This window comes from Phalacrocorax carbo, chromosome 2, assembly GCF_963921805.1.
Source record: "Phalacrocorax carbo chromosome 2, bPhaCar2.1, whole genome shotgun sequence".
Classification (NCBI taxonomy): domain Eukaryota; kingdom Metazoa; phylum Chordata; class Aves; order Suliformes; family Phalacrocoracidae; genus Phalacrocorax; species Phalacrocorax carbo.
In genome coordinates, this window is record NC_087514.1 from 12,578,946 (window position 1) to 12,605,005 (window position 26,060).

The 26,060-nt window shown below is 38.3% G+C and overlaps 1 protein-coding gene across 2 annotated transcripts in view; it reads right to left on the bottom strand.

The window, feature by feature from the left end:
• NSMCE2 (NSE2 (MMS21) homolog, SMC5-SMC6 complex SUMO ligase) overlaps nucleotides 1-26,060 on the bottom strand; it is a 136,148-nt gene that overhangs the window by 45,035 nt on the left and 65,053 nt on the right. For both annotated transcript variants that reach the window (XM_064442101.1, XM_064442102.1), the window contains one exon: nucleotides 25,853-26,006. In XM_064442101.1, the coding sequence (XP_064298171.1) occupies nucleotides 25,853-26,006 (154 nt within the window). The remainder of the gene's footprint in view (nucleotides 1-25,852; nucleotides 26,007-26,060) is intronic.

Genomic DNA, 26,060 nt, shown 5'->3' on the forward strand with positions numbered 1-26,060 from the left:
ACCCTGCTGTCCTGACTGAACGCCCCTGTAAAGGAGTCTAGTCTGTATCAGAGACTCAACAGCTGGCTTCTGCAAAAATTGTCCTGAATGAATCAATATTTTACATTATCTACATTTTTATGTACACAGTTATAACAGGGGATTCATGACTAAGTCTAATGCTTGGGATTATCTAAATTTGAAAGGTCTTGAGAAAATACTGGGTTTGACTGGTGAACTCCAAAAAAATAAAAGACAAAGATGGATACTGGAGAATAGGCTACCTCAGCCTCCAAGTGGAATCTTCTAAATGCAACATTTGAGTATAGATGTTGAAATGAAATCCCCAACAGCAGAAATTAATTGTCTTCTAGTCATTTGTATTAAACGAGAGTCCTCTGCTTTTCTGATATCCTGCAATTTCATGTAAATCCTGCCAGTTTACACAGGATGCTGCAGAAAGTCCCACAAACAGATGTGTCTCCAAATATGTTTCTGTGTTAAATTAATGAGCAACTGATTATCAACTAAAGCTAGCCACAAATTCTACAATGAAAAACGTAAAGTTGACCAATTTCATATGTTTCAAGAAAATGTTGTGGATTTATACACGTTTTTTCCATGTCACCAGCATGTTTCTGATTTTCTGATGAGTTCCTGGGGGAAAAGGAACTTCTCCAAACAGAAAACAGTCTCATTGTACTAGATGTCCCAATTTCCTGCTATGGACTCAGGAATCTGGCCGTTGCAAGGCTCACAGAATCCTACTCCTGCCACACTTTGCCGCAGCAAGAGACAAGGAAGCCCAGAGGTCTAATTCAAAGCCATATTGCCCGGGAGAAGCTCTGTTGCCATCATAGTTTCTCTGACTGCCCTAACAAGGGTCTGTAGGTATTCAAGACTTGGAATATGGCAGGCCAGAGAAACAGGAGGTGGGTCTTGCAAGAAGAGGTTGCGTTAGAGCAGTCTTAGGGTTCTTGAAGCTGGAAGTGCCATTTCTGCCAGTTTCATAGCAATTACACAAACAAGACCACCACAGTTCAAGTCAACCCTGGTACACTGCATATCATTTCAGAGCAACTACTTGTCTATTTTTTCCCAGCAAATATTTTCACAATTTTCAATACATAGGAAATTTTCTATTTTAATTAGGTCAACAAATGAAAATCCTATTTTCAGCTATTTTTGCTATATCTGTCAAGCACAAGGACAAAAGAAATGAGATGGAATTTACAACCCAAAGAAATTCCAGTTCTGAAATGAGCTCTAAATAAAAAAAGTTACGAGGATTTCTATCAAGCTTAGATCTGTGCCGACTCCACAACATTTTTTAAACTTTGCAGCTCAGCTAATAAATCTCAAAACACCACCATTCCTCCCTGAGGCACTTGCGTGGCTCACAGAGGAGACGAGTGGCACAGGCCATCTTTGCACTCCCCTGATTTTTGCAGCTCCTACGGCCCCTCAACAGCCCCATGGCATCTGGGCAGTTCAGATCTGAACCTAGAACTGGGAATCAAAACCCTGTGCCATCTTCCTGCTTCTCAGCTGAATCAGAATCTAATGTATTGTGTTAAATAAGACAAGAAAATAGATGCATAAAAAAAGCATCTGATCAGATGGCTAACAGTGGAATCAGGTAAATGGGAAGGCACAGCATAGAGAATAATAGCTTATAAAATAAGATCTGAAAACAACAAAGAACAGGGAGGAAATCAGTTCTACAGAACTAGAGAAGATTTTCATACTGCTACGAGGGACTAACGCTGAATTTTGGATCACAAGTCAATGATTCATGCATTGCTGGGTTGGTTTTTTTTTCTCCTTTCTCGTTTTTCCAGCCTAGTAAGAAGCTTCATTATTAATTTACCTAAGTTTGAATGCTCATCTTAAGCTAACCTTTAGCATGGTTTTCAGTGTTTCTGTAACAAAGCTGCCATCTCAATATCACATGCCTGCAATACAAACTGACGCTCACTAAAGCTTTTTCAGGTAGAAAATAAAACACTACATGTGTTCCAAGTATAACTGTTTAAAGAAAGAGACAAATTGTTTGGTTACATTCACGTCACCTTGAAACCATGACATTTTAGAAAGCTACAAAACCTTGAACAAATAAACAATAATACGCCCTGTCAGTAGCCTAAATCCCCACAGTCCTTACCCAGGGCAAATGTATGTTTTCTTAGAGAACGGATAAGGTTGCAAGAATCATATTCATAGGAATTACGATATCAGCTAATTTTACAGCAGTTCTATATAATGGTTGAGAACGTTCATTTTTTTAATCTGGGGTATGTTGGAGATGGAGATACTGTAGCCAATAAAACTTCATTTTTTTAAAATATTCTTCAACTGTTCATTTGATTAGAAGACTGTGCAGATCTAGTGCTGCGATGGATTTTAGCTTTACTGACGTTAAACTGCAAAGCATTCAGTGTATTGCACAGAAATTTCACAAGGGGAAAAAATTTAGTCTGCAATCGCTGTTCATGGGAGCACATTTTGCGTTGTGAGCCGTGCCGCAGTTTTGAAGATACTTCAGTTCTTTTTGCTTCTTGCAACACTCAAAAGCACAAAGTTACACAGACTTACACAGTTCGTCTCAGAGACAGCAGCTCTTCCTCTATGTATCACAAAGACCCCAATTAAACTTTGAGCACCACTTTGTAGGGCTTTTTGGAACTTATTTCTCCAATAACTTGACAGAACAAAACCCTTATGAACCCAGATGATAAGACTGTATAACCTCTGACAATACAAGCTGCTCCTTGATGCCAGACAGCCTGAGAAAGCAGACAGCCTGTTTCAGAGAGCAAAAGAGGTGAAATGGAAAGAAAAGTTGAACAGTAGTTGAAAGAACAAATTCAGACGTCAGTGGTTGGGGAGATTTTGAGATTTAGGTCAACAGCCCCACTGCAGTGATTCCTAAGCTTTTCTCTCATAACCCTACTTCTAGGATTACAACCCTGTTTTCACTACAACTTTTGATAGTGTCCATACTTGTGAATCACTGCTCTTAATAGTAATTTTGAAGTTTCTTTAAAATTATATTAAATTATTCCAAAGCATTGGACAAAAGAGAAACAAAATACACAATTCCTAACTCTGCACACACTTGCGTCACATTTTTAGTGCAGTTTCCCTTGAATTCTAGCAGTGTCAATGAAGGGGGGGACAACGCTGTGCCTCTCTTATTTAAATAGAAAACACTCTTTGTACCATTACATAAAACTCATTTTGCAAAAGACTTTTTCTAAAGGTTTTATACTATTTTACTTACTGCCTCGCCTGATTAGCTTTTAACCAAATGTAGATGTTTTCCCTGACCTATTTTCAAAGCTAACTAATCCCTAAATCCCCCAGTTATGCAATCTTGAAGGATTAAACGTTTGTCATGAAAGAGTCTGGATTTGTTTAGACTAAATAAATTTCAGTGGTTTAAATACAGTTCATTGATTAAATTACATTCATAGAACGCTGGCTCTTGTCATAGGGAGTCTGCCAAAGTAGCTCTATTTAGATGTATAAGATATAAGCTTCTGCTCATAGTTAAGCCCACAAAATATTTGCATGTGGTACATCTTGGAAGAAAATGAGGTTCTTTTTATATAAAACATTTGTTTCATCGCTGCAAAAAGATTACAATTATGTAATATCTATATTGCAGTAGCACCTGAATGCCAGCCTGGGCAGAGCAGCATTATGCGAGGCAAAATGACAATCTCTGCTCTGAAGCATGCAACCTAAAAGGCAAGACAAACCAGGTGGAGGAGACAAACAAGTGGGTTGGTCTGGGGGTGGTAGCAAAGACGGGGTAACAAATAATAGGATGCACAGGATTTGCAGCCAATGAGGAAGAACAATCACAACATGCCATCTGCCCACCCGTAATTAGATTAGAGTTCTCTCCATGCAGTACAGCAGAGCAGTTTTGAAGAGACACTTGGAGGAGGACTTTGTCTTGGAGCTTCTCCTATGCTTAGTGGGGTGTCATGACAGAAAAGATAAAGATGCCCAAGGAGAAGTGGAAGATTGAGACCTGCAACAAAGGCAGGTGTCAAGGTCATAGTGAGGTAGCAGGTCACAGACAGAAAGGGCTAAGTGGTCAGAAATATATACTCTGCTTGTTTAGGTTTTTCTCACACAGTCAGAACATTCTTTAAAAGTCACCTTCACGGTGGTTTAAGCTAACTGGTTTTACTTCTCATTTACAATGGACTGGGACCTGCTATTTCCAGTTACACTATCTTAGTTGAAAGGGTATAACCTCAACTTGTTGTCATTGAACAGTTGCTTTGTACTTCTTAGAATGAACTGAGATCATTTGCAACGAAATGAAGTTGTCTTTATTGGAAGTGTGAACACCAAGAGAGTGATTTAAAAGAACTCAAAACGTATTTCCTCAGGGTTATACACGAGCCTCTCTAAATGAGGAAGTCAAGACTTTTTTTTTTTTTTTTTCCTGTAGACACAATGATCCCTGCTTGGGTTTCTATCCTTTCCTCCAAAACAGAATGTTTGTCTCTCTCAGGACAGGAAACCAGAATACATGAACTGCTTTCATTAATTCCTGCTTTCACCTACTCTAGCAATTGCTATTTTAAAGAGTGGCCATACACAAATCACCTTTGAGCCTTCTAAATCTGTAGATTCAGAACTTATTCAGTGTATCTAGATTTGTGCCCTTCAATTCTGAAGTGAAGAACTTGAGATTTCATTTTCTATTCATTCTGATAAATCACTCCATTATGTGAGCAGGGACTATGGATTAAACAGTCATGAAATTCAGGTTTAGCAAAAACAGTTATTATAGCATTGCAACATATCTACTGAATATAAAGACGCAAAAATAGTACTTTCCACATTCCATGACATTTTCTGTAAATACAGTCTTTTACACAATTACATGGTCCCTCCTTTCTGGAAATATAAGTCATTTTCAGTTTCTACTAGGACAGGAAAAACAGCTCACTGAACTTGAGGCCTCAGTATTGCAAAATTCTGTACGGATAAGGCAGCTCTCAAAAAGAAAGTCAGACTACTTGCTCACATTATGGGTGGATATCCTGAGCAGCTGCAAAATACGACTGCAACCATTACCCTGTAGCAAGCCACAGCTAACCACAGCTTTAGAAAACAGGTACTGACAGCAGCAGATTTGCTGTATTTAAGAGAAAATCTGGGGGAAATTCACAGCTGTGTGTCTGCATTTGTAGCATCCCAGAGCAAAAATACTGATAAAGGATGAAAAATAACTGAGTAAAACTGAAAGCAGAGAAATAAGACTACCGTTGAAAATAAGGGAAATGAAGGAAATTAAAAAGAAGGGAAACTTAGTTACAGTGAAGCACTGGCAAGGGTGTCTACGGCCTGGAGAAATAAAAGGAACTGTGCTAGTACATGTGCCTTGTGCTGGGCACCCTCACCATGCAATCTCTGAATAGCTAATACGCATCAGAATATGGCTTAATCAAAACAAGTTTAAAAAAGTCCTATATGGTAGTGAGCAAGAAGATTTAACATAAAATCTATTTCCAGGAAAACTAGTAAATCAAGAATTAATAAAAATAGCAGCAAAGGCATTCTTTGGTGGTTTATCTTCCTAACTTTTAAAGCAGGTATTTTGAATCCACTGTGCTTTTTTTTCCTAAACCAGTGCAGTCACAATACACTGTCAAAGCAGTTTGATTTATTTACATTACACAAGCTAGACTGCACATTAAACAGCTTGTGCTGTAGACTTCATATGGAAAAGTTTAAAAGCCTTGATGGATTATCAGCTGAATTAGCAGAAATCACCTGGAGTGCTCCTCCTGTTGTTCTAACTTCAACAGCAGGCAGGATTTAAGAGCAAGGTTATCTCACTTGTCATTAGAGATCTCTCGATGTAACTCAATGCTGATGCATGACCCTCCATGTACTCAATGACACACCACAGGGGCAGTGGGTATCTAGATCCTCAGTGAGGACAAACCAAATTGAACGTCTAGAGAGGGCTCTGGTGGCAGGCTGTTCCTCAAGGAAAGGACCTTCTAGGGATATCTTCTCAAGCTGGGATCTGGCTAGATGGCACTGCCACTGTGAGAGCAAAACTTCAGAACGCATCCATCAGCCATTGACCAGAAAAGGAAAGACCACAGGGTTGCAAAGCAAAGTGAGCTACAGGCACTGCCAGGAAGGAGTGTGAGATAGGGCTCAGATCAGTGAATCCCTCTCGGTTGGCACAATGCTTGACAGGAGTAGGTAGCGGGCGCAGTTACGGAAGTAAATGTATACACAGCATGTAACATGTACACAGTACCTTAGAAACATGAGTAAAAGGGGAAAATTCCTGCTTAAATTGACCACACTGGTAACTATAAAAGACCATAAACATAAGCTTTAAGAATAACGGTGCTGGGTCAAGTCCCGCAGTGGCCATGGGTACAGGCCTAGCTCATGTATTTTGTGTTGTTCAGTGTTTCTGGACAGACTTTGAATTAGTTGATAGTATGTTCAAACTTAATATGTGTGTTTCTAACAGCACATCAAGTACGTCAGTATTGCCTTTACTGTGTGCTTAAAATATGTATTTCTGGACGTAAAATTCATACATCTCATCCAGGAACAGCAAGCCACTTGTACATTTACTCTCAAACCTCAGCAGAATACTGTGCTTTTGCTAGATTTTGGAGAAGGAGCAGTCAAATAGCTTCCAGCTCAGCTCTTGAAGAAAAGCTAGCTGAGAAGCAAAAAGACAGTCAGTGTCAATGGTCACAACAGGATCTGGGGAAATGACCCTGGCAATGGTAACAAAACAATCCCCGCACACAATGCCTAACCAGTTAGAAGATGAAATTTCTCCAAAAAAAAAAAAAAGTGCACTAACATCTCTTTGCCATGTTTACTGTCATGAGGGTTCATTTTCACCTGAAGTAATGCTGACACCAAGCATTAAACCAAATGTGTATGGAACTTCTGGGAAAAGTTCACTCCAGAGTGGGGATGACATTTGCCGCAATGCTGATGACCTGCATAAAATCTAAGCATATTTTATGATGGTGTGAAGTGCTTGCTGTGGCACATATTTCCTGTAGTGCCTCATAAGACTTAGTCCATGCAATATGCAAGGTTTTCCAGATTAAACTCTAGTGCTGCGTATATGAAACATCCCTTATTATTTAATTATTGTTTATGAATTAATTTCTATAAGGGAATTATGTTTAGGTGTTACAACACTACCATCAATTTAAAGAGAACTGCCTAGAAAAAGCGCAAAACAGAAAGCATTATTTCAAGTTAGATCTTTTGTTCAAGCCTTTTGTTGTTTATTTTAAATACATTATCTTAAATCAATTTTTTTGCCTAAACACAGCTCTTCTATTTTAAGTCTTAAACAATCTGTTCCCTGAACCACCTGGAAAAATGTGTTGAAAAATAGTTGAAAAACATCCTTTCATTATAATTCCTGGAAAAAATGTGACAGTCATTATCTATCACGAGACTTTTGTATTTACAAAGAGTTAATTTAAATATCATGTTGATCTCTCCTTCCCCCTCCAAGCAATACCGAACAATCAGAATTCATTATGCTGCCTATTATAAATCAAATGCCATTATTTCTTGTTTTTATAATGAAGACAGCATAAAAAACACACCAGAGAAGAAAATATCACCTGGTAAAAGTGAAATGACATTTTTCATTAAAAAAACTCTTTCCTGTCATTTATACTTGGATCAGACCTGCACTGCAGAGCGCTAAATACTGCACCACAGTTTTCATGATCCACTCTCAAAGGCTGACTGACCCAAAGAGATAGTATCAGGGGTTATATTACTCAGCTGCACATCCTAATGAGAAACTTTCCCGTTCCTGTACCCACAACCACTGACAGGTTGGCTCACAGACACACCTTTCTATGCATCATCCAGGCAGGTCAATGGATTGTACAGATGGTCTGAGAATACCAACGTAGAGAAGGCAGGGAATGCTGTGGTGCCTTACGTTTCGACATGGAGATGTTCTATGCTTTTATGCAACTGCTTCTAAGGAGGTTAAGGAGCTGTAATTAGCATACATCACCTCTCTGTCAGTGGAGCTAATCAGGCTGAAAAATCCCAAGCGTCTCCACTCCTGAGCAGTCCTGCTTCTTGCAATGGAACTTTCAAGCTCTTTCTTGCTAATTGCTTACACTGCTTTCAGACTCACTGGCACCACAGAAAGCTTCCTTCTGGTGTGGAAATCGGGGAGCTGGGGAGACTTTCACTGTGGAAGTGACCTTTTGTCTCTGCTAGGGATCTCATTAGAGCCACCAACTCTTCTCAAGACATCTATTGATACTAAAAATACAGACCACTTTGAAGGTAGTGTTATACATTCAGTTTAATTCCCACTCAATTTCAGGGGTAATTCCTGGCCTCTGTCTATACTGTAAGGCCAACAGCTGTTTGAAAGCAAAGTATTCTAGGTGTCACAGCTGGTACCATGGTGCCAGCTGCCAGCACAGCTGTAGCTCAGGCTCAAAGCATCCAAATTACGATTACAAACAGCAGAGGTTATATGATCTGCTGGTGAGTTGCGGTTGTTAGGTGATCAAATCTACTTGCACCTGATCAGATCAGATCTCATGATTGACAGCTTGGGGTCAGGCTCGCAGCCTCAAGCTTTCCTCATTGAGAGGATCTCCCAGAGTCAGATCTAAGTCTGCATCTGAGCACACACCCAACAAAACCTGTGGATGATGGGCAAGTCTGTAGCTGGGAATGGGCTTGAGTTACTATTCAGTTATCTTGAATTGGCATTTACTCAAACTTCAGAATCTATATACTATTCACCTGAAGCCTGCTCAGCTCTAAATGTGATGTTCACACATCACAGACACAGATGATCTAAGGCCCAAGTGTTGTAAGAAATTATCTAGCTGCTCCCTCCCGATTATGGGAGAGCTTCTCTCTACCTTGCCCAATAAAATATTTTTCATTTCAGGTCTGGCCTTTTCAGCTTGCTTTCTCAGGTTGTTGGGTACTGTCTTCATTTATCAGCTTCGGAGTAATTTTTCACGGAAGTTATTTAGAAGATTACATAACTGTTTCACACTATGAAGTAAGAGTGCACTTGTAGCAGGGTGCTTCATGTTATTAAAATTCGAACTCCAAAATAAGTCACTATGTAGGGAATGTCATAAGCACAAAATAAATTGTGACAGCCAAGAACTAAATAAAATTTAGATGATTTTTTATATCCTTCTTATATCCTATCATGTTAATATGATTTTATTTTTGCTTTGTAGCTATTTTTTCAACCAAATAATTTTTTAGAAATCACTGCTTCATGAGTTCACCTTGAAAAAAAACCACACATATAAACTAAACAATAAATACTTTTATTGGGTTGATATGTTAGAAGGATGATATATAAGTTTCTATACCAGGAAAACATACTTTTAATGTCAGTCTCTCAATATCAGAAATTACTTTTTTTACAGTTAACTGTATTGCCAAGGTAAATGCAAACCTTAAGTAGATCTACATATTATAAGATTAACAAAAAGGTAGAAAACACAAAAGCTTCTGAATATTTTACTACAGGACCCAGTTTAAAGATGTCAAAAACAAAATTTGCTATGTAGAAGTAGGGCACTGCACTATATCCTCATTCAGTTTTTAAGTTAGAAAAAATCCACACACACACAAAAAAAAAACAAACCAGCAATCTCCCTTCTTTATTGAAAGGTCACTGTAATGCAATAGGACTCAGTAAGCAGTTGTGAAATTAAGCCCTCCAGAACCTGGTTGCAGCTTTGGAATGTGACCATTGTTGTGCAATGGAGTTTGTCACCATCATATGAAAAACCCATTGGGAAATAAATCTTTTGTTTACCTGCTCATCACAGATAAGCATCAACTGACTCACATTCTGTAGTATTTTACTGAGGTCTAAAACAATACCTGAACTGCAAACATGATATTTTTCTTTAAACAACTCTATTCAAGTAATTTTGGAATAAACGCCATCATACATCCCACATACAAAATATTTCCCTTTTTTTTGTCTTCCTCTTTAAAGAGAAGGTATGTCAACAGGTTCACAGCCTACTAAAAGCTTCTCAGCTCTTGCTGCCTATTTTTACCTGCTTAAAAAAATACAATAATGATGCTGTGCTAGATATCCAGTGTAATATTAATCATGCTGATGTCTCAAGCAGAAGCTTGACCTCTGCTCAGGAGGAACAAGCAGTAAAAGCAAATTAACCCACATGTAGAGACACCTATATAAGCAGAAGTATGAGCACATTGTTCTAATTACAATCTTCATTCTCTGGAATTCTGGAGAATCTGAGGGCACATCTACATAGGTAGGTGTAAACAGAGCTCCTTCGCCCATTCCCTCAGGTGAACTGATGGAGACTAGTGCTGATTCAGAATTTGTACAGCTGCATTTGCATGGCACTGAACTGGCTAGATGTAGAGACAACACAGGCAAAGGAACTCAATATGTCTGCACATGTCTGTAGACACTCACCCTGAGCTGCAGACTTTCCCCGATATACAGAGGGCAACATAATAAAGATGACAATCAAATTTCTCAATCAGGGAGCTAAAGTTTATACTACTCCAAGTTTATACATAAACTAAAAATATGGCTCCAGATTTAGATTCCTAAATGTGGATTTAGGAAATTAACTTTGTAATGTGCAGTGTTGATGTAGAAAGTTAACTCTCGGTATCTTAAGTCTCTCAACCGGCACAGTTAATCTGAAATACAGAAGCTAGTTATGCCTTAAAGTACGAGTTTCTTCCTTGCTCAGTGAAAAGCATGTCTTTTCATTCCCACTGTCTTTGGTGAACTGACTCCCCCAAGACTAAGGACTCTCATGACTTGGAAGATCTTTTCAATCACAAACATCTGTTTGCAGTTTCAGGTCTGTAGTTAATCTCAGGGCAAATTTGTCCACTAATACTTCACAAAAACACCTGCCACCATAAGTATAAAAGGCCTGTCATAGATTTTAATTGTGGAGGAAAAAAACCCAAAAAACAAAAGCAGTGAAAACTGCTAGACTAATGGCTTTTGAAAAAGAAAAGAATTTGGTATTTGGTAGCAGCTGTTTAGAAATGAGCAATTTAACATTCAGTCTCTTCTCAGAAGGTGACAGTGATTAACAGTCAGTCCAATGATGCTACTGGATCTTGTATGACTATGCTTGTGAATCAACCCTAGACAAACTGCAGCAAAAAGGGCTATTTTTAAGATTAAAGGCTCACAGGACAACCTTAGTCAGTAAGGTTGGTTCTATAAGGGCACAGTCACATAAAAATAGTGCAACAAAGAACAGTTTTTTATGGCCATCTGTAGCTCATGCTATGCAAGTACTACATTAAATGGCAAATTTGGTTAGTAACAACTACATTATTCACAGGCCATGGGGAATAAGGAATTCCTCATGATGCTTAGAATTACATCCTAAGCATCCTATCCATTACATATGAAAAAGAGTTCCTCAGGTTAGATGTAACAGATAAAATCATTCTGAGGGATGGAGGGGAAAAAAGCCTCCATTCTGCTGTTGAAAGCAGTGCTGAAACTAAATATATCCACAGAACACAATTTGTTAGTCCAAAATTCCTATCACTTTTCTGTTGACAACTCACAGAAATATTGGTTCCTACACTGTACCTCAAACACAATTCAAGACCCAGGAGAAGAATGCAACGAGATGGACATCCTCACAGCCTGCAGTGGTTGAGTGGATATGAATTCTTTCAGCACTGTGCATGATTTACCGCTTTGCATAATGTGTTCTGTTTGTTCTATCATATGAAAATATTAAAGAAAATAATCTTGGATTCATAACTGGAACAGAAAGTGATTTAAGAACTGAGAGTTTTCATCTGTCATTTTAGGATGCTCATGTAACAAGATGTTGGTTTCAGTTCAACAGAGTGTTTCTTATATATTTCTGGAAAACAGCTAATACTTTGTAATGAAGTTCACAGTCAGCGCTAGACTGTCATGCTCCTGTGTGCTTAATGTAGTGCTCAGCACATGGTCTTCCGATGTGTCCTCAGGAGAAAGACTCCACGTCACTGCCCTGCCCATACTCTCTGTGTCAATATGTGCACACAGATACACGCGCATATGTGAGGGGAATAATTTGCTATAGCTTAATAGAGGCATTACTTACACGACATGTATAGAGATGCCCAAGAGATATCATGCCTTAGGCAGCTCCAATCTTTCTGATGATCCTCAGAGCAGAAAAACCTCCTACACAGAGCTGTCTTTTAAAAGGCACAGTCTTACTCCTAACATAAATTCTCATGTCTATATTCTGCATAACATGTCTGGAGGTGTGGCTGAGGTACAGCCTATTCAGTAGTTATGAAGAGATTGCTAAAGAGCATATACCATGCGTAACTACTGAAACCATTTTAATAACAGTGATGTGGGGGTCACTATCAAAGAGGTAACACAGAAAAAAATCAAAAAACCCTGTCCCACTTTACACTGTTTGATATAACACAGTCATTTTTTATTCTAGATTTAGGATAATAACATTCTATCATTTTTTAGTATGATTGTTAGTCAGAGAAACTTAAAGAAAACTTATTCTAACCTTATTTTAGTTAAGTTTACTGAACAAGCTTCTGTTTTAAACAGAAGAAGATTCTTTAATGCAGTTATAGCTGTACTTTTATTCACAAATCTGTGTTGAAATAATGTAGAATAGTGCAGATCAGGATAATGCATAGAATGCCATTGTTAAGCTTAACTAATCATTCTTATTTCCCTCTTCAGTCATCATAATGAGATTTTTTAAATAGGGAAACCATTTCAAGAGAAATTTTTGAAGTTGGTGTTCCAACAGATTAGATGATAGAGAAAATGCTTTACCTAACAAAGATCCTGTGACCACATGTATCAAATGTAAAGATAAATGTACTGTAAGGTCTCTATTTCCATCATCTGTACTTAAAGGAAGAGACACATAGCAAGCTTTTTAATCATACCCAGGTTTGTGGGATTTTACTTTTGTACATGATTTGTGCTTAGATTATTAGTATTCTAATTTGATTTATGGTATCTCCTTTAAACACATGCAGAAGGTTACATGCTGATAGGCATAAGATTCTTCAATCATTGTAGTAACATATTTTTTTAAAGTAGAAAAAATTATGGAAAATATTAAAGGATTTAATTATCTATTGTTTTAAGAAGCATCTCTTAGTTAGAAATGACATTTAGCTGGAACCAAAATTTAGGCATACTGAAGAGTGATATTTGGCCCTGCCAGTGTATTTCAGGATATCATCACATGGTTGCCTCAGCAAGTTGCTTTTGGTTTCAGCCCTCTCTCATTACCCCTTCCCATCTGACTGAAATCAGCTGATCTTTTATAGGCATTCCCACAGTCAGCCAGCAAGCTACTCGCTGACAGATACCAAGCACCATATTTAGGGTGTGCCTTTTAAATACAGAGGCCAATGGGAAAACAGTTGCCTCATTTTGTCTGCCCCTTAAGAGTTGACTGCCTTCCCATGGCAAAACCTTTGCCAACCAAAGAGAAAACATTCTCAATCTACAGGCTTAGCTTTCTGATTCCATGTATGCCTTTGCCGAAAATCCAAATAAATAAAAAAAAAATGTTTAAAGTATATCTTACATAATCTGGATAAAATGTAATTAACTTTTAACATCCATGCAATCATTTTGTTATTGCAGCTAAAAAATAATTCTCAGAATACAGTTCTTCCAGAACCTCCAAGAAAAATACTCTTTGTTTCACCATTTTCTGATTCATTCGACTTTGGAAGCAAAATAAACACATTTCTGTGTTTAATATTGTTGCACAAGAGAATTCACAAGAATGAAATATGTTCAAAGTTCCTAGAAAAAAATGTAGCAACGCGGGCTGCCAACTTGTTCAATGTCAAGCTCTAGGCAGTATAGCAGGACTAGCAGTAAATGACTCATAGTGAGTCACGCTTTAGCTATTTTTGCTTTTAAAGTAATGCCAGGCGCTGTGTTAATATTCAACCCAGAGTAAATTTAGCAATGCAAGAAAACAAGTGTTTCCATGGTTGCTCCTTCACAATGTTTATGGTATATACACAGCCATTAGGCACAGGAATTAAGCCAAATGAAGAATATGGAAATGTTCCTCTTTCATTTACAACTGATTTTTGCTACATTTGGTTTCATGACTCACTCAGCTACTAGATTTTCCAACTCTAACAAAAATGTAAGGCTAAAGCTAACACACCACCAACCGTACTGTTAGTGGTCAACAGCCACTACTTTCCTCTAAATTATGGTTTGTCCTGTGCACGCAACTAGGCTGGAAGCATACTGGTATATCAGTAACTGTGCAGTCAAAAGCAAGTGTAAATGAACCAAACAGTTTATCAAGATAATGAAGTGACGTATATTTTTTTCAGCACAAAATGAGACGAACATGAAGGCCTCGCTAGTGAAGCTAAGTACATCAATCATGGGTAACATGTTCTGTGACACTTCCAAGGAGGAGCTGGCAGGGAGGAAAGCCGAAGAGGAGCACTGAAGGGAGGAAGAAGGTTATGGCATCATGTGAAAAGGGAAAGCAGCTGCAAAAAAACAAGGCAGGATGCTGACTCGGGCTGGGGAGCAGTTGGGTGGAATGAAAGAAGTGGTAAAGAGAGTACGACAGAGCTGGCAAATAGCCGTCCATGACATAGCTGTGATGTGACAAAACCCATACGCAGGCACGATTTCAGCGGAGCTATCTGCCCAGCCATGTTTTCTTCAGTGAGCAGGTATTTGTGAAATGGAGGAAGATGAGCCCAACTATGTAGACATCTGACATGCCATAACAAAACTCTGCTGGAGCACAGGAAGGGAGAATTTAATCTGTGTTGTAGGGGAAAAGAAAAAAAACAACCAAAAACCCAAAGCAATGGATGCTGCAGCAAAGGTTAGGTGAATAGCTTACTTTGCCCACACTAATAATGGAGCTGCCAAATGATTACATATGATTGCTTGTTAAACTTTTTTGTTCGCATTTTAATACAGTGATTTATTCATTAGTCTTAAATTGCAGTAATTACTATTTTTACTGTAGAGTCTGATAAAGCAATCAGGAAGCATTTACATTTTTCCCCTCAAAGAAAACTCTTTAGCTTTTCTGCATGAAGTCTTCTTCCATGCTGCAATAAGCAGGGCTTTTTTTCCCCATTTTCTTATCTGATTATAAACTAGCCACTTAGTTCATACTGGAAGTTTATAGACAGATCCCGATGAACAGCCTTCCTGGAAAGACTTCTTTTGAATTTGTGAAGTCTTGGATTGACCCGTAACCTTTCAAATAGGGAATGAGGGAGAATACTTAATTCTGGGCAAGATCCAAAGGACTGAAGCAAACTACAGACGCTAAAGCCTAAAACTGTTAAAAATCCTGTTCAGTGGCCTCCTAACACCAAAAGCATATAAATCTGGTAAGCCCCTCCCAGCTTCTCCAGGGAGCTGAAGTTCTGACTTCTGTATTTGCCCAGAGCTTCCCCAGCCTGAGTAACGAGGAATATGACGTTTGTCCTGCCACTCTTTGGCTCTTGAAAATAGGCATGGCTCCACCCAAGTGGAAGAAGAGAAAGTGGTGATGGAAATGTAGAGAACCCAGTTTCCCATTCCTTGCTGAATGAGTTAACTACCGGAGTACAGTCATGCACCTTCTTCACATCCTTCCTAGCCCCCTTCCATTTCCAGCTGCACATGCTGATTTTGCTTCAAGTGACGAGCTGCAGAGTGCCCTCTGCAGACCAGCCTACAGTCGAGGAGTTGCTTAAAAGCCCTTGAACGACTGTATGATGCCAGGTGTAAGGCCCACCCCATCCAGCAGTCTTACTCGGATGATGAATAACAGCAAATCCCAGGGAAGGCACGAGGCAGGGAAAGCCTACAGTGATGTTTTTCTGGTATTCTTGTCCAGCCTCCAGTAATCTGATCAGGGGCATTTAGAGGATCCAGAGAGGAGCCAAAAGTGGCATCTTCCCCATAAGGGATTTTTCTTAGCACTTATTTGTGAGTTTATTTGCACCACTTCCTGGGCAACTCCTGTAGACACAATGCTATGATATGAAACATTCTCACCATCACTCCATTAACTGCTTCTCTCCCTCATGAGGTATTTTTGGTGCCTGCCAGACACCTGTTAAGCAATTTGCCTTTAATCCTGAGATCATTCACAGCAAGTCGGGTAACACAACAAATCTACATCCATATTTGAGATGATAAGACATGATAAACCTATCCACACTTGTCAAGTCAGATGCTGTGTCTCAAATGAGAGCTAATAACAGCTGAAAGATGACAACTTAAACCACTCCTCAGTTGTGACAGAACATCTGAATGCTCCAAGCCTGTTTTAGAGTAAGTGTAAATGGCATCAAAGGTGTTTGACTTCTTTGACTTTGTGCTAATGGTGACTGAAAGCAACATATCTTAGGTTACCCCTAAGAGGCAGTACACGCAATTACTGCTTCATCTCCCTGATAACATCAGTAACCATTTGAGAACCTGAAATTCCCAAATCCACAGATTAGAGACATGGTCCATTTCCTCTCCAGCTACATAATATAAGCATGTGTGCTCAATCTCACAGTAAGAAACCTGATTCATTACCTTTGTGTTACTTTACAGTTGGTATGTTTTTAGTCATCTTATACAATACTGCGACTGAGGTATGGAGGTAAAGCACGCTATGCTGACAGAATAGATTCATCACTGAACTAAGCTGTTCACACAGATGTGCCCTAACCCTCCTTGCAGGAGCCAAAGCACTTAACTCTGGACTCTGGCATCCAGTCTGAGGTCCACAAACCTAAAAGATGGGCTTTGCAGTCCTTTAGTGCTTCTCTAGCTTTCTTCCTCCCGTTCAGCTCAACTTATTCAGCAGGTTTGGGCTAGTGTGAAGATGATCTCCAGTATATTTAATGGCATAAAATTCAAGTTGGAAGGAAATCATGGTTTACTGTGAGGTTATTGGTGCCTATGGCCTTTGAGAGGGAAGTAAAACAATATGGATATAAAAAATTATGGTAAGCAGCCAACTTCTGATAAGGAATTAGAGAATGTTTATTAATCTTGCTGCACATTACTAGTTTGCATGTTACTGTATGTTGGAGGTCTAGATCAGGGAAATTCCATTGATTTCAGAAGCTCCACTGACGCTTACCAAGCCAAGATCTAGCTCAACCTGCAGTTCTTCTGAAAGACAGACCAAAGGGCTACATGGCAAATAGTTTCAGGAACCATAAACATAGCAAGTGTCTTCCTTTCTCTGAACTGGGGTACTGTGAAGTTACCATGCAGTGTGAAATGCACTGATGGATTATTATTTAGTCAGCGTTATCTCAGATCTACTTCCCTGTTCTTCCTCAAATGCTTTTTGTACTGGCGCACAATCCAAATGTGTTACTTGGAGTCCTGCCTGAAGTAGTATTTCCTTTGATCCCTGTGCATACTGGTGGCACAAAGACCCACATATAAATGATCAAAATTAATATATAGGAAGGGTAAGAACTCCTACTGTACCGCCAGGACCAAGAAAAACACTCAAATAACAGAAAAAAATAGCAAATAAAACAAAGTTCCCTAAGTTTAAAGCTCCATTTAGCTTTAGTTTCCTCATTCCTCCTCAATATCCTAACTTCAGAATGAGAACATGTCAACTGAAAAATCGTAAGACTGAGATGCTCTCCCTTTCCTCCTTCTTTGCTTTCTTCTCCTTGGACTGTTCTTCACCTGTTTTCCTGTTATCACTCTTGAAGTTTAAGCTATAAGCTCATGGCACAAGAATGGAATTCCTCCACCCTCTATGTTTTAAATTTGTCTGAATAGCATGCAAAAGACATAATGGCAAGTAAAATCGTACTGTGCTGGCAGAGGTAGTCCTTGCATTTTCACTGCTCAGATTTCTATGCCATGGAGGCAAGAAATACAGGACTGACTGAATTGAACTAAACACCATTGAGGGCAAATATCTACAAAAGCCAGGGTGCAGTGCTGGCACAAGAACAAATGACCAAAAACTTGGTCACAGACTTGCTTTGCCTGCAAATTTCTCACCATCTGAGCAAGGTTCTAAGAATTTTCATCACACTTCCAACAGAAGTAAAGGGGGGGAAAAATAATGTATTTTAAGATGGCATTTTATTAAGTAATGTGATTGAATGCAACATCAAGGGAATGGAATCAGCATCCAGAAACTCCCTTCCTGACCTATACATTCTTACAAACAGTAAAAATGTCATGCTGGTAGCCATCAATGCGCTCACTTAAGAGAGAATTATCCCATGACAGTAACAATAAATTACCCAAAGTATTATCCCTCTGTGTATAATAATAATAATAATAATAAATTATTTCTATGCAACAAGCAATTTCCTTTCTAGATTTTATATACTCAGTGCCGATCTGAAATCCAGGCCAATATAAAAGCAAAAATTGTATCTTGCAAAGACTTTTGCAATGGAATAAAATGAAGATATTTTAAAAATACATGTATAGATCAGACGAGTGACAGAGAAAGAGATTAAAAGAGTTTACCCTCAAGTATTCACTGATTGGAAGGGCAGATATTTATAACAAGAGAGAGACCTACATCTGATGCTCTTTCTGATTTAGACACCTCCCTCAGCTGACTGCCTTTACCATAGGGCTAAAGGATCGGTGTCTCTCAGTATTTCCTTCTGCTGTTGTTTCCATTTTTAGATATAGTTAAATACACACTGAACAGAGAGGGAGACTGATTCCAGAGCTACAGGACAATCACCTAGTAGGCCCAGAGTCAGTGAAGTTCTGATTTTAAATTGCTGAGACTGAAACCCAGGTCTGCTATACTCCAGGTTAGTCACAACGGAGAAGGGCTGTTTGAGGGGGTGAGTTGATTCCTCTTTCATTTTAACTACGAATTCCACGTCAGAGCTCTAAATGCCAAAGGAAGAAACTTCTTATTTTGGTCAATCACATTAGAAAGGCAGTCATTTCATCAAAGAAACCCTCACCAGATACATTAGCAATTCATGTTCTTCATTAATCCACCAACAGAATTACTGTTAATGCAAGCTTCTGCCTGCTGTTGATAGCAATGCTATCAACATCGCTAAATTTTGACCCATAAAAATTGTCCCAGATTGCAAAAGAAAAATTCTGATGGTTTCATTCATTGTAGAATTGGTCCCTCTTTGCAAACTAGCAAGGACACTAGTTTTCCAATAACTCTGTGAAATAGAGGGTTTGTATGTCAGACATCACCATCATCACTTCATCTCATTCCATTTCATTCCCAGGCCCTGATCTCCTAATCCTTCAACACTACAGTGGGCTAACACACTCCTGGACAAGCCAACTAGTTCCTCACAGAAAATATCCAGACAGGACAGTCCCAAAAGGACAAACCATGCCAAGTTTCCCTCTTAGGGTTGTCCTGTTATCCCTACCCAAAAGTCAGATCTCATTCACACAAATGCCTCTAAACATATTGATGTCACTCCTCAGGGGCTGCAGTTTGCTCCCTCAGCATCGTGCCATGAAAACATTACTCTGGCAGACTAAAATACAGTTATGTTATTATTTCCAGCACCCTGAACTGAAAAAATCACAAAAAGTAATAATGATGTTTTAGGGCCACAGGAGTGCCCCAGGAGAAGCAGGGCAATTGAGTGTTTTGCAGTGCAGAGTGGACACGGCTACTTTGCCCCGTAGGGTACTAGCCCAGAGCAGCATGGATATGAGCCTGTCCACATTCATTAGACTCTCCTTGCACAGTCTACAAACACAATATATACATAGGTGACTTTCAGACATAGGTATAAGGTTCAGACCCACAAAGATTTCAGGCACCTAACTCCCAGGGATCTGATCTGAACCTAAATGACTTGATCTAATACAAGAAGACTGTAAAAAAGTAAAGAACTAAACTGAGGTCTCCTAAACTGCAAGCGACCTTCCTAAGTCCTAGATCATCTTTCATTTCTTTACTAGTCAAAGGGCTGTCTATAAGGAATTGTACATAAATGAAAAGTGCATATCCCACATGCACCACTGAACTGTCATAACACCAATCCCACTTTCAGTTAGCTTTTCAACTTTTGTGCTGAAGCTGTTTGGCCATAATTAGCCAGTAAAGGGATTTAAAATAATTATTTTATATTACAAATACAAAGAAAAATACACTAATGTTATTTTTCAGCTGATCCTCTGCCAAGACCTCTAAGTATAAAGATGAAAATAGACCATAAAAGAGGTTAGGTACTACTGAAGAGAAACTCAGATCTGTAAATCAGTTATGTGACTCTGCACAAGTAACTTCAAGTATTTACTCAAGTTTCACCTCTGTTATATGGTGAGGAATAAAATTAACTTGCCTACCTCAGTGTGATGTTGTGAGGATTAATTGGATGAAACTTGTCAAGCATTATACTCACAGTGTCATGTTGCAGCTTGTTTTCCTATCCTACTAAAAGCAAATCAAAGACTTTAGTATTTTCTGGAATTTCCAGACAGACTGTTTTATTAATTTAAAGATAATTTTTTCCATAATGTCATTTTTTTCTTCCTCAATCTGCATCCAAAATAACCCTTTTTTACATCATTACCTCTCAGAAATGCATGGCTTAAAATACATATATCAACAGACCATAATGGTGTCTACCTGAACATTAAATATTAAATTTTAAAACTTCTCCTTTGCAAATATTTGCTTATTGATAATGACTATGATTCTCTCCCAGCAAAATGCTAAATCATGATACATACTTTCTCCTTTCAAAACCTCTGAGACTTTTTTTCTCCAATGGAGAAGGCAAGGATGAGCTTTACAACTGCAGTCCTGCTACCTTCCAAACTACATTATAATGACTGGTTTCCCATGACAAAAAGTTGCCTGAACTACTATTGTGTCTCAAAATTATTTGTTCGCTATCAAAAAAAATATTATCTTTCTTGCATTTGCCAATTTCACTATTTAAATTGTTTGGCATAACCAGCAATATTGTCATTCACTCAAATCTTAGCACTTTCTGCAAAATGACTACAGAAGCTTGCATCTGTTGGGTGTTCATACAGACCATAGTTATCAAGGATTCCAAAGTGCATGTTATCAGCTGCTATAAAAGGGCTATGAAACCTGTCATCCTTTGTGCACCGAATGTGAAACTAAATAACCTTCAGCAAATACAGCAGTGGCAGCTAGGGTCACAGGAGTAGAGATTATACCTCTGATTAGCTCTTTTCACAGAGTATCAGAAACTTAAACTGATACACAGAGACTAAAGACAGCTCTTACTTTCATTTTGTGAAGGCAAAATTCTCATACCCTGTGCCAGAAGATGCCTTTGATATATATATACTGGCATGAAATAAAAAGACTTGGTAATACAACTTTAAACAGAAGGTAGGATTTTAAATTTACAGAAGATGTCAAATGCAAAGTTACAAATTCCTGCAGTAATCATGACTTAGTTCCTATGGGCTCAGTCCTACAAGGTTCTGTACTGTGGTTACACTCCAATAAGGAAGTGAAACATGCCAGCAATCTCACTCATTTCAAAGGATCTACTCATGCAATTTAATTTAAGCAACTTGCTTAAGCATTTCACTTAATCAGAAGATCACTAAGCACTTTGCAGGTCCAGGACTCTGACGTGTACGGAGAGCATCAGTCGTTAAAGGTCACAAAAGGTTTGCAAAGGTTTCCCTTACAAACCACACATGCAATTATTTAGAACTTTCTGGTATTACCAGATTTAGTGAGTATCCTTCCAAGTGCTCAATTATTTGGAAAAGATAACGTAGTCATTTTGGGGTACAAGAAATGGTTAAATTATTTATATTTTTAAAGATTAATCAACACTTCTACTGCTTATATTCTAAGCAGGTTTGAGTAGAAAAATGAAAACATTTTCCATTACAAATAAGAAGTGGGAATTTAGGAATGTAAGAGAGTTCTGAAAACAGACTTCAGAAAAATCACTTGCTCTTCACATAAAACCTGTCTGACAGTGTTTTGACACATATCATCAGAGGTGGAGATTTTGCATCATTTTGCACAAATTCCAGCTAAAGTAGCTGCATAATAAAGGCTCACAGATTGAGGGAAAATGACTGCAAAATGTCTGAAAGATGAGCAGAAGAAAAACTGCTCCGAGGCATGATATCATCCCTACTGCCACAGAGATGCGCTTTCCCAATTTCATTTCTGCACCTTAGCTGCTGCTACAGTGCAAAGCTAAGAAGGTCTCCTTCCTGCAGAACTGCCTGGAGAAGAGGACAATCTGAAGGTGATACAGCACCTTTCTCCTCCCTGAGTATTAGAGCTACCTACCGCCCTGCACATCACCTGTCAGGCGGCAGGGAACAGCCCTGCAGCTGCCTTTCATCGCTGTGGCAGCAAATATCGAGAGAAAGAATGTATTAGCTTTCTTAATTTTTGGTTAAAATAAGGTTATATTTAACTGCTTCACGCTCTGCACTGTACTTAAAAACTGTGTCAAGAAAGTTTTTCTCTCTCAGATCCTAGTTAATTTCCAAGTAGCAAGATAACATGAGAATATAGCATTTTCTTGTTCAGCTACTCTAGAATACAAATGTCAAACTCTACATAAAAGAGATGTAATGATTAATGGTAACTCATCATGGAAGGCAAACCATTTTAGCATCTACCTCATCTGCTCCTTTGAGATACAAAAGGCTGGGACAAAAGAAGACTCCAGGAAAGCTCCTCTGAGAAAACTTGGCTGGAGTTTTGGTATTTTATCTGATTTAGCAATAAAACCAAATCCCAGGAAAGAGCTTAAAATTGGACCATTCTGTATATGTGTGCTTGAAACGGGCCAGGAGTTACCCACTAAGTTGTGCCCAAACCTGGCAAGGCCAAGAGTTTAAAACAAAATATTAACCAGGTAGCTGTTGATGAAGTTCTTGATACTTGTAACTTTCAAGTAGTAAATACACGTAACTACTTTCAAGTAGTTTTAAAGCGTGTCCCAAAATTTGCAGACATGTTATAATATGCTGTATTATGGTGCCCGTACTGTAGGACTCATGCTTTTGATACCACAACTCATACAGGAGAAACTAAAGAATACACAGATTACTTGACTTAAGCATGGCTGCTGAATATTTAACAGGATGACCTTAATGCTCTCCTTATAAAACTAAAACAAACCAACATGTACACACGGTGTGCTGTAAGGTAAGTCACCAGTTTACTGAAACTAGGACGTGTGTCCTAGAGATTTCATGAATCTTCAGTTCAGCTGGTATTGCACCCAGAAATTCCTGCCTCTGAGCCCACTCTTTCTCTACAGTAACACTACTTTCTATGTGGCATATGTGATATTTTAGATACTATTGACAGTGCTCAATTATACATCTCAGCATAGTAATTTACTATGTAGAGCTCCACAATGAGAAGGGCCTTTTCGTACCAGATGGAGTACACGTATCAGTTTAGCCTCCCACAAAGATGTTACGACCAGAGGCCCTGATCCTATATGAATGTGGGTATCTGTAATTTTTAAGCTTGTGAATAAATGTGATATTCAATTTTGTGGTTTTTTTAAAGGCTAACTATGAGTGAGAAAAACACACAAAAAGAGAGAGGGAGGATAACGGTAATGGCAAGAAGATCACATAACTACCATAAATAGAGAAACTGGACAGTCTTATGGGTTCCAGGTCACTGTATCATATGGAAGCAAATTTACATACATGAACATGAACAGAGTCCACTGATCTTCAGTCACTCATTATTACTGAAGAATTTCTGGGAGCCTTCCTGGCAAAAGAGCTTTTTGAAGAGGAAAGTAAAGTTGGAAAGTGACTTTATGGTGGATCAACAGATTATTTAGACAGAAGAGACAACACTGATGCAAGTTTAAGGCAGCAGAATTGCGCTTGCTTTGAAAGATTTAACTCTGAATTTTCCACCTCTTTCCTAACTGCAGACCTGAGGTGGCATTCAGTTATCCATTTCAAAAGAAGGTGGCCTGAACCAGACTGTTTATTTGAATACGGGATCATTATATTGTATCCAAGATGGTGAAAGCTACCTAACAATTTTCCATTCAACCTTTTAAATTGCATTAAATGCTGCAATAGGAGCAAACGCAATGAATTTACCTCATCAAAAAACATCATGAATTCTACAAAACCCCAGCTGACCCAGATGATCAATAGTTCATGTACTGAACACAGCGGTCCATCCAACACCATCATGCATTTCATTTTGGGCACAGTCTGACCTCTGTGCACAACTACAAGTCCAAGTGAACAATAAGACAAATCTGGATTTCAGGCAATAGTAGCAGAATTATGTCCTCACCGGTTTGGTGGGGTTTTTGTTTGTTTCTGTGTTGGGTTTTTTTGAAGAATAATTCTTATTGTGCTTATTTAATTTGGGTATTTTTCAACAGGTCTGCCAGTTAGAACTCAGTACCATAGCCTGAGCTGAATGTATTACTAGGGCATACACCCCTTCCTCAGGCAATTACAGGGTGGAAAGTAAATCCAAAGTCAGTTATCAAGATTTTATCTTCTCAGTTACAAACACCTGGAAATTAGGAATTACAACATAATGGTGGGGCAGTAATAATTTTATGGTTATGTAGGGAGTAAAAAAAACACTGTTTTGTGGTCTGCAACTTGGTATTTTCATTCTTAGAGTAGTGCCAAGAGCCTATTAAACTCAGAGATCAGTGCTAATACTCAAATCCAAAATTTAAAAACCATACAAAGATGGGAAACAAGTATATTAAGCCCTCAAGCTCTAATCCTAGGGAGTCTTGAGATATCAGATCTAAAATTCACCGTGTCAAGCATGTCCTCACACTTCATAAATCTCTATAGGGAAGTAATCCAAAGTCCAGTGAAGTCAGCGGGAAAATTCTTTCCGCTAGTTTCAGCAGGTTTTGGAAAGAGGTCCAAAGAAACAAAACTCAAGGAGAGCTACAGGAGAGCATCCAGAATATCATTTTCCAATGGTATAAATCATTAATCTATGACTCCTGAAGTTCCTGAGATACCAGTTTATGTTGAAATCAAAATGTAGGGTGGGAGGGAATAGGTACAGGGGTCAAGGGACAGCCAGCAGAATAATATGATTTCAAAACATAATCATGATTGGGGAAGAACAGCACAAATAGTGTTAGAGCCCATGAACTTTCCTGGCAACAGTAATCAGAGTGATATTTTAATGGCTGCTATATGTGCAGGGCAATAAAAGCACACAGTTTTGTTGTGTTGCAAAAATACTAGAACTGTTCACTCTCCAACTTTACTGGTAATTCAGGCACAAATAACATAAAATTTTAACACTTTATAAATCATGTGAATTAAGAAAAACAGATTTTAATAAGTTGAAGTGTTACATGGTGCATGCATAGAAGCTGTAAACCTGAGAACACACACAGTAAGCATTTTCCAACAATATAGTTCTACGATTAAAGCAAAGGTCTTCTTAGAGTTGCAACACATCCTAAGTTGTGAAACAGGAGCAATTTGTTTAAGTGACAAATGAAAACAGCTTACCTAATCCTTTTAGAAGATCCTATCAATTAAGAAAAAAAAATGAAAAAAAACTTCAAAAGAAAAATCCCACCTTACAAAAAAAAGAAGTGAAGCAAGATTTTAATGATATTTGTATTCAAACATGGTAGGAATTGTGGGAGTCTAAATAAAGCTACCAAGGTAATTACACTGTTTTTTTTCTACACAGATATCAATTTAAATAAGTTTTTTAAATAAAAACATACACATCAGTTTGAGCCATAACTGGCAGTTCTATATCTTTGGGCAATTAGTCACATCTTATCATTTAGTATGCAAAGAATTTATTTTTTTAAAAATAAGACTTACATTGTTTTCTCATCTCTTTAAGTTGATCCTTAAAATATATATATTTTTCATTCTTTTGCAAATCTGAGTCACTGTTCTTGCTCTCCAGTGCAGTAAATTTTTCTTTTACTAAATCTTTCAGCTCTGGTATATTTTCTGGTTTTTCTCGTTTTATCTGTAAGGAATAAAAAATAGAATGCTAGTTATTATGACACATTTTAATACAAAG